Genomic DNA, 14,509 nt, shown 5'->3' on the forward strand with positions numbered 1-14,509 from the left:
AAAAAAGAAAAAAAATGTCCTGTCACCTTCCAGCCAGGAAGCTCGTGCTTCCTTTGCAGCCTGAAGTTACCTTTCGTTTTTTTTTCTGGGAACTCCGTGGAGCTTTACCTGGGCCTCTCCCATGGTGTTCCCTTTCCAATCTTACCAGCCACCCTCTATCTCCCTTGAGGTCAAGATTCAGGCTTTGTCACATTTCTATTCCTTGCCAAGACTTGTGTTGCTTTACACAATAGGTGATGAATATCCTAGAACTGAATCACTCCCTGATTAGTTGCCGTGATATTGTGATTTATAATAAGAAACATACATTTGATCTCTGTCCCCTTTCCTGGCACAGAGCTCCTAAAACCTTTGGAATTTCCTGTGAAGAGAGCAATGAAGGTGTCCTTTTGTTATGTTAATCAAGAGACTTTTGGAAGCCCCGTGGTCACCTAAGAAAGGAGACTGGTTGCCAGGGAATCAACCACAGGATTAGAGAGTAGGGACATTCAGTCCTACCCCCTGACCTCTGGGGGGATGGGGGGGGAGAGGGGCTGAAGTTTGAGTTTCGTCACTAGTGGCCAATGATTTAATTGATCATGCTTCGGTAATGAGGCCTGCATTAAAAATCCAAATGACAGGGTTCGGAGAGCTTCTGAGTTTGGTGAACACTTAGAGATGGCAGGACACTGGCACTCTCAGAGAGTGTGCGAGTGCACTTTCTCCACACTTTGCCCTAGGCCTCTCTGACGTCTGGCTGTTCCTGAGTTACAGCCTTCTATAATAAACCAGTTATCTAGTAAGTAAAATGTTCTGAGTTCTGTGAGCCGCTCTAACATAGGACTTGAACTCGAGGAGGGGCATGGGAGAACCTGTGGCCGGCTGGTCAGAAGCCCAGGTGACAACTTGGCCTTGTGATTGCCTTATGGGAAGTGTGTGTGGGGGCCGCAGTCTTGTGGGACTGAGCCCTTAACTTCAGGTTGATGGTGTCAGAATGGAGTTGAATTGTAGGGTACCCAGCTGGTGTCAGAGAATTGCTTGATGGTGTGTGTGGGTGGGGGGAGAACCCATATTGTCATTGGTATCAGGATCATAGTTGCCGAGTGGTTCTGATTCACTTGAAACCAAATTGAGTTTCCTCCTATTACGGCTGCCCTATTTTTAGCCAGGTCTTATGGGGGAGGAATGGGTCGTCAGAGTGAGGTCAGGCTTTTGTAGGCTTCCCCCTTTCTGCCTCCACCTCTGAGCTGGTGGAGCACAGCCGAGGAGGTTCATCTCCTCTGGAATTCTCAGAGGAGACTCTGCGGTCCTTGCCTCTTGCTTCTCCTCAAAGGAAGTACATGGCAGAAGAGTGGGAGCAGTGTAGGGGTTATTTCGGAGGGTTCTGGTCAGACTTAGAAGGGAAGCAACTCTACCAGTTTCTAGGTCTCCCCCCCACCATCTCTTTTCAAGTCCTCCTGTAATGTCTCAGGAAAACTGAGATTAAATCATCCTTTTAAAGTTACTTAGAGGGGCACCTGGGTGACTCAGGTGGTTGAACGTCTGACCTCTGCTCAGGTCACGATCTCGCAGTTTTTGAGTTTGAGCCCCCATGTTGGGCTCCTAGCTCCCTGCTGTCAGCGTGGAGCCTGCTTCAGATCCTCTGTCTACCCCCCCCCCCCAGCGCTTCCCCCGCTTGTGTTCACTCTGTCTCTCTCCTTCGAAAATAAATATTAAAAAAGTTACTTAGACAGCAGTCTTGAAAAAAAAAAATAGGGGTGCTGGATGGCTCAGGCAGTTAAGTGTTCAACTTGTCATCTTGGCTTAGGTCATGATCTGGGGGTTTGTGGGATCAAGCCCTAAGTGGGGCTCTGTGCTAAAAGCACAGAACCTGCTTGGGATTCTCTCTCTGCCCTTCCCCTGCCTGCACTGTCTCTCAAAATATATAAAATAAACATTAAAGAAAAAAAGAACAGTCTTGGATTTTCTATAAATCATTTGTTTAGATCTCAGAAGTCCTATTTGGATATATATTTTTTAAAATTGTTGGGGCGCCTGGGTGGCGCAGTCGGTTAAGCGTCCGACTTCAGCCAGGTCACGATCTCGCGGTCCGGGAGTTCGAGCCCCGCGTCAGGCTCTGGGCTGATGGCTCAGAGCCTGGAGCCTGTTTCCGATTCTGTGTCTCCCTCTCTCTCTGCCCCTCCCCCGTTCATGCTCTGTCTCTCTCTGTCCCAAAAATAAATAAACGTTGAAAAAAAAATTAAAAAAAATAAAATAAAATAAAATTGTTATTTATTCAATTCATTCATGCAAGTAATCTCTACATCCGACGTGGGACACACATGTTCTTCCAAGCTTTCAGCAAAGCTAAAGGTCAACACCAGTATTGACCTCTGGCTGAATTCATTTGGGTGACCCATTTTTGCTTGGCTGGGTGGAGTTAATAATTGGGTGTCCCTTCTCCAAGATGCCACAGCTCATTCAGTCCTAATTGTCTCACACCTGGCTTTCTTCACACATTTATGTGAGCTGCCTGCCCTTTGACATCTCTGAGGATCTGACCCTACCCCCAATTTATCTGCCCTTCTCTCCCCCCCCCCTTCCCCCCGCCGGGCACCACAGGTAACTGTGATAGATAGGGCTGGGAATCATCAGCACCTTTGAGTAATGATTCGTCTGTCATAGGGGTTCTCAATTCTGACGGAGAGACAATCACCAGGGAGCTGTTAAAAATAACCAATGTCTGGGAGCACCTTGGGGGTTTAGTCGGTTAAGCTTCTGAGCTCAGGTCATGATCTCATGGTTTGTGAGTTCAAGCCCAGCATTGCCCTCTCTGCTGTCAGCACAGATCCGGCTTTGGGTCCTCTGTCCTTCTCTCTCTGCCCCTCCCCTGCTCTTTCTCTCAAAAATAAACATTTAAAAAAACAACAACAACAAACCAGTGCCTGGGATAGCTATAGTCCTTCCCTGTGGGAATATACAGTTTCTTGGGGGGAAGGATACTTTTTTTTTCAGATGGTGGTATTTTAATGAAAATTGTTTTATTTGAATTTGGAACCAGTAGCTTGTCTGATGTTAATGGTTTCCCTTTTGTGAAATTCCAAATTATAACAGAATTTTTTCTTGCAGTGTGACTGGCAAGCTCCATGCTGGCAGTGAATTAAAATAAGACCTTTCTCCTCTATTTCTTAAACTATATGCAGAGCTCTGCATTTTACGGTCTATCAAGTCTATTCAATGGAAAGGCCCTTATGTTCCCATATTCCCATGAAATGAGTGATTTTGCCCAGTCAAGGATCAGGCAGAGATCTGGGGCAGAGGGAGACCTCTGTGTGTCTAAAGGATATATAAGCTTTAGGCAAGTCCAAACCAGGTTCTGAGAAGCCTCCACCCAGAAGTGCATATTTGGAGAATTGGATCCAGGTTGAAACAATGAAGACTTGATGTCCCTTTTTTCACCTGCCAGCACACTTTCCCGTTGTAAGTGTTACATCCAGGATTTGGTCTGACTTTTTCTTTTTTTGCAACAAGTGTATGATTTTATCTCCTAAATTTAATCTAATTTCTTTTAGATCTCCTGCCCAATTTGCAGAAAATTTATCTTGGTCAGAAGTAACTCAGGTTTCTTTCATCAATTTCAGGTTCCTTTCGTCCTTTCAACCCTAGAGTTGCTTCTAAATTCTGGGGTGTTTTTATAGAGCTCAGTCTGGAGATTGGAGTGACAGAGTATGGTGATGACTGTCATGGGCCCAGCTTGTCCCACCTGGTCCTCAGCTGCCCATCCAGTCCCATCAAACTGTGTTGCTGCCTAGGAATCTTCCAGGTCTCTCTCTACCTGAGCTAGTGCATACCATTCCCAGGACACCAGACAATTTTAGCTGTTCTCTCTAGGGGCTGTTGGCCAGAAACCCATTTTAAGCCTCACGTCAATGACTCTCACATACTAGTGCATCCCAAACTTGAACGTGCACACTAGACATATGGAATCAAGGTAAAATCAAAGTTCTGACTCCGTAGGTCTGGATTAGGGCAGAGCCTGAGATTCTGCATTTCTAACAACTTGCCAGATGGTGTCTAGGCTGCTGGTTCTTTGAGTAGCAAGGTTGTGGAGGACAGAAGGGCTCTTGGTGTAATGGACTTGTCAGACTCAATCTCTTCTATTTGGAGGAAGTGATTTGATAACAGGGAAGGATTTGGTTAAATGGCTGCCAATGCACTCCCTTTTTCTAGCTTTTCATTGTTTTCATTTTGTTCTTTTTTTAGTAATCTCTACACCCAATGTGGGGCTTGAACTCATGACCCTGAGATTAAGAGCAGCATGCTCTTCCAACTGAGCCAGCCAGGTACCCTGATTTTTTTCTTTTTTTTAAAGTAAACTCTACCCACAATGTGGGGCTCAAACTCACAACCCCAAGATCAAGAGTTGCATGCTCTTCCAGCTGAGCCAGCCAGGTGCCCTATCTCCTAATTTCTTAGGGAATAATAATCACTGTTTAAAAGAATGAAGGAACAGCACTTCCTTAAGATGCTCTTAGGACCTTTTTTACCCAGGTAGGCTCTGTTAGAATGCTGTCACTCTTGGCTTTCCCCATGCACTCTATCTGGAAGGAGAAACAAGAGGATGACATGTCCCTCACCCCCATGATCCTCTCTTCTTGGCAGTCATACCCGTGTGTAATACCCCTTGTCTTGTGTGTGGACTAATTTCCTTACATTTAATGAAGAAAATACAGCGGAAGTTTTGGGCTGTCACTTCCGAGATCAGTTTCTAAAACAACTGATTTCCTTCTTGGACACATGCTGTTTCTCAGATCATTTGTACTTGGGGGGATGCGAACTGACATTTTATGAGCAGCCCTATAGGGAGGACCACATGATGCAGCAAGAAACCCAAGCCCTTGGGGCACCTGGGTGGCTCAGTCAGCTGAGTGTCTGACTTTGGCTCAGGTCATAAGCCGGTTCACCAGTTCAAGCCCCATGTCAGGCTCTGTGCTGACAGCTCAGAGCCTGGAGCCTGCTTCAGATGCTGTGTCTCCCTCTCTCCCTGCCCCACCTCTGCTCACACTGTCTCTCTCTCTCTCTCTCTCTCTCTCTCTCAAAATAAACATTGAGAGAAAGAAAGAAAGAAAGAAAGAAAGAAAGAAAGAAAGAAAGAAAGAAAGAAAGAAAAGAAAAGAAAGAAAAGAAATCGAAGGCCTGAGTCCAACAGCCTGTATGGAACAAACTATGGGAGTGAGCTTGGAAGGGGATCGATCCTTCAGTCCCGCTCCAGTTTTGGGATGGCCTCGGCCTCAGCTAAGGCTTGAACTCAACAAGAGAGACCTGAGCTAGAGCACCCAGCTAAGATGCTCTGGATTTCTGACCCCCAGAAACCGGTGTTTTAAGCTTCTCAGTTTTGGGATAATTTGTTACACAGCAATGGATAATATACCCACCTGACTCAGATGCCAGACGTTTGGAGACCGTCCAAACCGTTTGACTAAAATGTTCTATTGGCCTATCATGAAAATAATGCACAATATGACAAAAGGAAAGAGAAGCACAGTTCTCCGTCTGGGGTTGCTATTTGGCCCGATTCACACAGTGAGTGGCTCAACATGACTTACATTTACACGCTGGCTACTAGACCTTTGCCCTTTTTCTTTTTTTCTCCCAATGTGGAACTCTGGGGTGTCTTGAGTTAGAAACTCAGCTTTAACCTTTGTAGCTATAAACTGACTACACTGTCTTATCGTCTTGCCTTGGGAGAGAAGAAAACCGGTGAAGTCACCATTTCTCACGTGGCTGAAACCTGCCGGCTGGCAGGAGCTTCGTTTCCTACCCCCACCCCGAGTCTCAATAGCTTAGTTTCCTGACTCCAAGAAAACCACCTTTGATTATATAAAGGTATTAGGGGCTAGGGAAACACTAGTCCTTTTGTTACCCGCCATCTCGAGCGCTTAGAAAGAAACGCTGTGGGGGTGGGGGCAACCCCGGTTAAGTTGGGCGGGCTTTCTCAACTCTGGGACTTGTATCCAACCTGAGCGAGAGGACTTCCCGGTTCTCCGAAAGTTGTGCGAAAAGGACGTCCGAGGCGTGTGGGTTTCCTCCTCCCGGAGCTGCGCAGCCGGGGACAGCCGGGAGGTGCGCGACCCCCGCGCGTCCCAACTTCCCGCCGCGAGCCCAGCGTGGGGGGGTGGGGTGGGGGTGGGCGGGGTCGGCCGCGCTCCGTCCCCTCCCCCTCCGTCCCCTCCCCTTCCCCGCGCTCTCCCCACCCACTTCCCTTTCTCGGCCGCCCGGGCAGCCTTGCGGGCGCGACCTCTCGGAGCAGTGACGAGCGGGGAGGAGCCCGCGCCGCCGCCGCCGCCGGAGCCATGCCCGCGCCCCGCCGCGCCCTGAGCCCGCCCCCGGCTGTCCGCCGTCCCACGGGCCGGCGGCGGGAGTGAGCGGGAGCGACGGGCGAGGAGCCGCCTCCCGGCCCGCGATGTCACCATTGTTCAGCTGGGTGGCCAAGGTAGGCGGCGTCGGGGCAGCGTCGGGCCGGCGCCCGTTACCGTAGCGGACGGCTCTGGGAGCCGGCGTCCCGGCGGGCGCGGTTCTGGGGACGTTTGTAACCGTCGAGCCGCGGGGGGTCCGGAGCGCGGGAGGAGCGCCTGCGACGGGGGGTGGGGGGGGTCTGACCGTGCCGAGACCGCCGGCGGCGGGGGACGCCCCGCTGACTGGGGACAGCGACCGGAGAGTGGCGGGCGCGGCTGGGGTCGTTCCCCCGGCGGTTCTCATTCATTAGTTGGCCTAACGGGCTAGGTGGCGTCACGCCCATTTGACGGGTGGGGAGAGCGAGGCTCGGCGCCGGACCCAGGTGTCCGCACCTGGCGGCCGGCTGCCTCTCTTCCCTCGCAGCCCACCACGCGCCGCGGATTCTCCGCCGGGTGTTTCCCCCGCGGCGGGAGCTTGGGTGGCATCCTCCTTGCCACCGGCTTGTGCTTGTTTGCCTGGGTTAGGGCGCCGAGGATGCCGAAAAGCTGGACTTGGTGCACACGGAGGGTGTCCGTCCTTTGTTTTAAACTCCCTGATTTCAGAGGGTTCGGTGGTCTGAGTTTTGAATGCAAAATGTTTACCTTCTATTTCCATGAAGTTTTATTTTCAGAACATTAGCGCCTTCAGAATAACTGAGCGTTGCAAACCCCTGCCAATTTCACTATCGCTAAAACGAAGGGATGGGAGTAGATTTCTAGAGTTCCCACCAGTTTGCGAACATAGAATTATTTTAATACCCTGGCGGAGTACCAGCCGTTTAGGTGTTTTTGAGTGATGGATCCCTCTCAGCTTCTAAAAGGCCGGCAGGACAACTGGGCACCTTTCTCACACTCCAGGGATTCCTCTTAGCCCTTAGCAGGGCTCACTCTTGGAGTTTGACAGGTTGAGTAATAAACTCTTATTGAGAGAATCTGTTAGCCATTATGTGACCCTTTACAAATAATAATTAGGTGGTTGTTATATCTTCTAGTTATGTAGTGCTTTTAGAGTGCTGGTTTTATAAATAAATACCTGTTTGTGAGCCACATAAGGCTTTGCCTGTCATTTAAGTGGTAATAAAATGGAGACACAGAAACCAGATTAGTTATTAGGCACTGTATCCTATCTTCTCATTCTCACCAGAATTTTCACTTCCTGAAACACAGCTGTGATAAAATGAAATGACTTTCAACAAAGTTTTGAGCCCTTGTAGTTTTGTGCTGAATAAAAGAATGATAAAGTCCAGATTTTTTGGTTTGAAGTGATACCTTATTGGCTTTTATAAATAATGCTAAATTAAAAAAAATGTTACATAGTTTAAAAAGTAATTCAGGGTGTGTTGTCTGATTATATTTTATTTATTTTAGGTTGAGGATTCGAGTCCACCTTTTATACTGTTTGACTTTGTACCACAAGGCCAAAGGGAGACAAACCAAAAAAACAAAAAACAAAACAAAAACTTACTATATATTTTTTTACTCCAAAATTGGTAAGAAGTAAATCTAAAACAACAACGACAACAACAACAAAAACCAAAAAGAAAAACCTATCAACAAACTTATTCTTGGTACCGTTTTATAGTTTTGTTTACTTTTCCAAAACATTTAATAAAGATGCTTTTCACTATAGGAGTGAGGTGGACTTTTGTTCACGTTGACCTATGAGATGATAGTGAAAACACCAGACTAAAGCTTTACTTAAAACATTAAGGACTTTTACAAGGATTGTCAGCTTTCTCCAACTGGCAGTACTTTTGAAAAGGTGATGTAAATGAACTGTATATTGTAACTTCCTGTAAATTCTGAAGCGTGTTATTCCAGAGTTATTTAAACTACAGAACAACAGCAAAACTGTGAAATGTTTTTGGAGCAAATTTATCAGTTGTCAGCAGAAAGTGTAGCTATTTTATGTTTCATGTCTTCTACATGGTGTACTCTCATAAATTGCATCCTGAAATTGATTCTTATAGACAATATGTTGTGAGTTTTTAGAATGTGAAACTATCTGAAATCATTTCTTGGGGTTATAGATTGTACGAGTGAGTTTCTTTGGAACCTCTTTGGTTTACTGTTAAGAAATAAAGACATTAACACAGTTGGCATTATAAACCAGGGAATGTTTTAAAAGCAGAAACAAGAGGTGCAAATAAGACAATGTGTATAATCCCAGAGTACATTTATATTTGATTTTAGAATGACTCTTCAAGAACACACAGCTGACTATGAACACACACTTCACACAAACACTTGCACATCTAATTACTTTTCTGTCTTGACCTTTGCAGACTGTGTCTCGATACCTGGTAGGGAAAGAGAAGGGGAGTAGACATCACTTGATGCAGGTGGATACCTGAACGGGAGTTTGTTTTTCTTGGGTGCTGCATTAATATTGTATGAATATTGAATATGTGGAGTGAGCAGTTTCATGGTATAGGAATACAGCCCAAACAGGGAAGAATTTTATGTTAAGGAAGGAAAAATTAAGACGTACTTTCTGTTAAATTGGACATGACATGGAGCAGGGGTGCAGGTGTGCATTGTATTACCAGTGGGGCAGGTTTTATAGAGGTGTGGTTTCTTGATTAGTCTTTCATTGGGGCACAAGAGTTTTTATGTAGATTACAAAGAAAACCTAATTTCTCAAGAATCGTGATGTTTATACTAAACCCACAGATGTCCTCAGCAACCTGGCAGTTTTGAGTGTTTCTGCTCACTGCTTCTGTGTCTCCCATGCAGCAGCTAGCGAAAACTACAGAACTGTCGGGTAATTTTCTGAATTTATCTGAATTTGCACCTGCCTTAAAGGTAATGGCTAAGATTATTGCTAGTGTCTCAAAGCAGTGGGTTTTAAATGTATGTGTTACTCTGTCAGATAACATGGAAAATGGGACCTAAATATATCCGGATTTGCTGTGTTCTCAAATTCATGTATGCAGTTTCATATAGTTCATGCCTTGTGTTATTTCCCAGTGCTCATTATGCAGGGGATGTTTATTGGGTACCTTCTGTGTACCAGGTACTGTTCATACCCTGGAGGAGTGAGTTCAGTTTGCACAAATAGGTCTATCCTTTTTATTTTTAACCTTTTTTTTTTTAAAGTTTATTTATGCTGAGAGAGAGAGAGAGAGAGAGAGAGCGAGAGCATATACAGAGAGAGAGAGAGAGGAGGAGAGAGAATCTCAAGCAGGCTCCGCACTGTCAGTGCAGAGCCCAGCACCAGGCTGGAACTCATGAACGATGAGATCATGACCTGAGCCGAAACGAAGTGCCAGACATTTAACTGACTGAGCCACCCAGGTGACCGTAAGTTTATCCTTTAAAAAGTGTGCACACTGGAGTTGCCTGGCTGGCTCAGCGGGTAGAGCATGTGACTACTGATCTTAGGGTTGTGAGTTCGAGCTCCACGTTGGGTATAGAGATTACTTTAAAATAAAATCTCAAAAAAAAAAAAAAAGCGTGCACGCTGAAACTCTATAAGCCAGATATTTAAAAATACATTAGGTAAGGAATCCTTCTGTAAAATAGTCACTAATTAATATTTTATGTGAAACCAGGTTTTTCATATTTTGGCCTTGCTGAAAACCTAGGGGTGTACCTATTATTCATTCAGCAAGTCATTTAACAAATGTGTCCAACACAGATATTTATTGAACACGTAGTATGTGCCAGGTACTGTTTGAGGAGTTGAGGGTTTAGCAATGACTGAGGCAGACCAGGCTCCCGTTTTCATGGAGCTCGAATAAGAGGTGGGAGAGACTGCAGAGCAGCAAGCACATAGGTAAACAAGGCCATTCCAGATGGTGCTAAGTGCTGGGGAGAAAAGTAAGCAACGTGGTCTGGTAGAGAGTGACTAGGGGCTGGGGTGGCAAGGAGGTAGCAGTTCATCTGGGGAGTGAGGGTGCTGAGCACATTCCAGGCAGAGGGGACAGCAGGTACCAAGCCTGGGGGTGGCCCAGGTGGGCTCGTTAAAGCAGTGGGAAGAAGGCAGGAGTGACTGGAATACAGTGAGCTGGGGCCCAGTGGGAGAGCGGTAACCAGGCCCGGGCCCTTTAGGGCTCTGTAAACACAGAATGGGGTTTGTATCTGCGTTTAAGCGCAGTGGGAAGCATTTAGGGGGCGTCAACCAGAGGGGTGACATAGGCTAAGGTACGCTTCAGGCGGAAGCAGAGGGTGGCCATAGTGGTAGCTTCTGTAGTAGGGAAAGGACGCCTGTGGATACATAATTGTTCTTTATCTTCTGAAATGAGCTTGTTCGTCTGATCTTGGAGCAAATGATGAGAAACTCCTTGCTTCTGTGTGGAATGCAGCTTGTCCTTGGTTAGCTGCGGCTTACCATGGCTTTGAGGCCCACTTGTGTCCCGATGCGGGCCTTGCTTGTTTAGCTTTGTGGTTTCCTGCCCCCCGGCCCAGCCCACCTTGGGTGCCTCTGACCAGTCGGGCTTGCCTGTTCACTGGCACAGGGTGGCCTTCCTGTAAGGAAGCCACTGGCTGTGAGGGGGCAGGTCTGCTTTCTTGGGTACAGTCAGCTCGGTGTTGGCTTGTCCTAGGTTAATGTGATGGATTCTTTAAAACTATAAGATGTTTTTCCTTCGGTAGACTTCTATTACGTTTAATTAGTGGATGTTTGAGTTTAATAAAGAGGGAAGACCTTGTCAGAGTCAGACCATTCCTTGAATTTGAAACATTTGCTGCCTCTGCTAAGTGAAGCTGGTGTCGTCACCCCGACCAAGGCTTTGGCCGGGCTCCTGTGGGGCTCGTTTGTCTGCTGGGGGCAGGAGCCCCTCTTTGGGAGCTCTGGTTGTTCAGTGACAGTACCTTGGGCACAGGTTGGTTTTATTAAAAGGGAATGGAGAAAAGCAGGAATAGAATCCCGCCTCATCCACAGCAGAATAGTGAGCCCAGAGTGGATCTCATAATGACAAAAAACAGGTTTTTTCCTCCCCGCTAAACAAATTCGCTAAACTGATTTTAACCAGTGTATGTCTCTGCCTTGGTCTTCCATTTCTGACTCTAAACCCTTCGCATCTTTCACTACCTCCCTGAAACATCTGTGATTGTTCATTCATTCCTTGGATGAATATATCAAAGGGGAGGTGAATATATAGAAAAAAATAGCCCTTAAGGCATTTCCTCTGTCTTGTGGTAGCTCCTCTTGGTAGAGGAGGGTAGACCACTAGCTATGGGGGTGCGGGACTGGGTGGGGAGGGCGGCTGTAGGGAGTGGCTGCTGCTCTGGCCTGAAGCAGGCGGAGGAGTTCTGGGGGGGGAGGGGGGGGCGCGCACGCCCTGCCAAATGGCCGGAGCAGCAGGCACGGAGCCCTGGAGCCACAGTGGAGGAACCTCAGCCCCAGGATGGTCAGGCTGGCCGCAGAATGTGTTGTAGGGATCTGTAGAGGATGAAACTGGACAGGTGGGCAGTGGCCAAGAGGGCACATGGCATACAGACCCAGGGCTGGCATTTTATCCTGATGGCAGTGGGGACCCCCTAGGGACCAAAGCTGATCTTTCCCCAAACTCTTGTAGCCACATAGTCCAGTCTGTATGATGCCTTGTGTTGTGGTTATTTTGTCTCCTTCACTAGCCTGTAGACTCTATGAAAACAGGCGTGGTGTTGCCTTACATACCAGTGCATACCAATCACTTGGGCATCTTGTTAAAATATAATTCTGCTCTAGTGGGTCTAGATGGAACCCAGGATTCTGCATTTCTCACGGGCTCCCCGGTAATGCTGATGCTGCTGGCCTGGGGACCACACTTTGTAGCCAAGTTGTCTGTTATACCTACCGTTAGACACAGGAGTTGCTTACAGTTGTTGGAATAAATGCCAGGATTTCAGATTAGTCACTTGTATCTGGGAGGATAGTAGTGGAAATAGAATCCCATGAAATAAAACAACAAAAAGAATTAACCTTGAAATAAAGTGTCTGGCAAATAGGAGTGGAAGGAAAAATTTGCACTGCGTACTCTTGTACCTTTTAAAAATTTAAACATTTTATGTGTTAACTATTCATTTTATCAGATTTAAAAAATACTTTGGCCTTTCATCTTTTTCAGTGTATTGAACTTTGCCTCAAAGACCATTAGGATATTATAATAGACTAGGAATCAGATTATTGTTGAAAAATTGACTCCATTGCCCTCCTATCTTTTCTCTTAAAAAAAAATTTTTTTTTTAATGTTTATTTTTTTTTGAGAGAGAGAGACAGAGCATGAGCAGGGGAGGGGCAGAGAGAGGGAGACACAGAATCCGAAGCAGGCTCTAGGCTCTGTGCTGATAGCAGCGAGCTGGTTGTGGGGCTCCAACTCACAAACCATGAGATCATGACCTGAGTCGAAGTCAGACGCTCAACTGACTGAGCTACCCAGGTGCCCCTTCTTTTTTTAAATAGACTTATTATTATTTTTTTAGAGAGTATATAGGGGGCAGAGTGGTGGCGGGGAGAGAATCCTAAGCAGGCTCCACACTCAGCACAGAGCCCCACACAAGGCTCCATCCCACAACCCTGGGATCATGACCTGAGCCATAATCAAAGAGTCAGACACTCAACTGACTGAACCACCTTGGTGCTTCTGGACTTCCATATTTAAAAGCAATTTTTAGGTTCACAGCAAAATGGAGCAGAAGGTACAGAGAGTTCCCATATACTCTGATCCCACACATGCATAGCCTTTCCTATTATCAGTATCCCCAACCACTTGTTAGAGCTGATGCACCTGCATTGACACATTATCTCCTCAAGTCCAAGATCATGCTATAGTTTATTCTTGGTGTTGGACATTCTGTGTGTCTGGACAAATGTATAATGGTATGTGTTTTTACTATCATACAGAATAACTTCACTGCCCTAAAAAACCACTGTGATCTGACTTTTAACACATCTTGTCCTCTCTCCCCAATCCCTGTCAATCACAGATCTTTATAGTTTTGCCCGTTCCAGAATGTGCTATAATTGGAATCATGAAATGCATCCATTTCACATTGGCTTCTTTCACACACGTAGTAACATACATTTAAGTTTCTTCTGTATCTTTTCACGGCTAGATTATTTCTTTTTAGCTCTGAACAGTATTCCATTGTCCAGAGTACGTCTTAGCTGCTTCCAAGTTTTGGCAGTTGTGAATAAAGCTGTAAACATTTTTGTGCAGGTTTATGTACAGACAGCCGTAAGTTTTCAGCTCCCTTCGGTAAACATCACAAGGAGAGTGATTGCTGGATTATATGGTAAGCGTACGTTTAGTTTTGTAAAACGCTGCCAACCTGTCTTCCAGACGGGGGTACCATTTTTGCCTTCCCACCAGCAGTGAATGGCAGTTCTTGTTGCTCTGTATCTTCGTTTAACATTTGGTGTTGTTATTGTTCCAGATTGTGGCCATTCTAACAGGTGTGTAATGGTATCTTGGTTGCTTTAATTTGCATTCCCCTGATGGCATAATGTAGAGGCCCCCCTTCCTTTTGATTGTTAACTTTTAGGCAGTAGAAATAAAAAATTTTCCTTTTGAATTTTACTTCATAATATATGGTGGTATTCAGGTACACGTACAAAGGTTATAGAAAGACAAAAATTTAAATGGTTATATTTGTGTATGTATACTTAAGTAGCTTTAATTTTCCCATTATTTCTATTGCTTCTGACTTTGCTGTTGGTAGAATGAATCAGCCACTGACATTTTTTTAGATTTAAAAGAAAGACATGATGGAAAAGAATTTCCTTAGGTTTTTTTCTTTTTAACGTTTATTTATTTTGAGAGAGGCAGAGTGTGTGGATGGGGGAGGGACAGAGAGAGAGGGAGAGAGAGACCTAGTCCTTGCTGACAGTATGGATGGTGTCCCGACTCAGGGGGCTTAATCTCCCAAACTGTGAGATCATGACCTGAGCTGAAATCAAGAGTCGGATGCTCCACTGACTGAGTCACCCCGGCACCCCGGATTTCCTTAGTTTTTATGTACTTTGGTACTTCGTTTGCAAATTATTTTTATGTTGGTCGTGTGTTATAATGATTAGACTTCTAGGCCTTGTTCATTTACTTTGGTTGAGCTTAGCTGAGTTAATTTGGAGC

At 46.0% G+C, this 14,509-nt stretch overlaps 1 protein-coding gene across 5 annotated transcripts in view; it reads left to right on the plus strand.

Moving 5' to 3' along the window:
• Positions 1-14,509, plus strand: part of TBC1D1 (TBC1 domain family member 1) — a 216,136-nt gene that overhangs the window by 58,703 nt on the left and 142,924 nt on the right. Inside the window, exon 1 of one of the 5 annotated variants that reach the window (XM_047090948.1) lies at positions 6,301-6,451. The exons of the other annotated variants lie outside the window; for them this stretch is intronic. Within the exon in view, the coding sequence (XP_046946904.1) occupies positions 6,422-6,451 (30 nt within the window). The 5' untranslated portion in view covers positions 6,301-6,421. Of the gene's footprint in view, positions 1-6,300; positions 6,452-14,509 lie in introns of those variants that run through there. 5 annotated transcript variants of the gene reach the window in all.

The sequence above is a fragment of the Lynx rufus genome, unplaced genomic scaffold, assembly GCF_022079265.1.
Source record: "Lynx rufus isolate CCGP_SWC_20201006 ecotype Redwood Valley unplaced genomic scaffold, mLynRuf1.p SCAF_3, whole genome shotgun sequence".
Taxonomy (NCBI): Eukaryota; Metazoa; Chordata; class Mammalia; order Carnivora; family Felidae; genus Lynx; species Lynx rufus.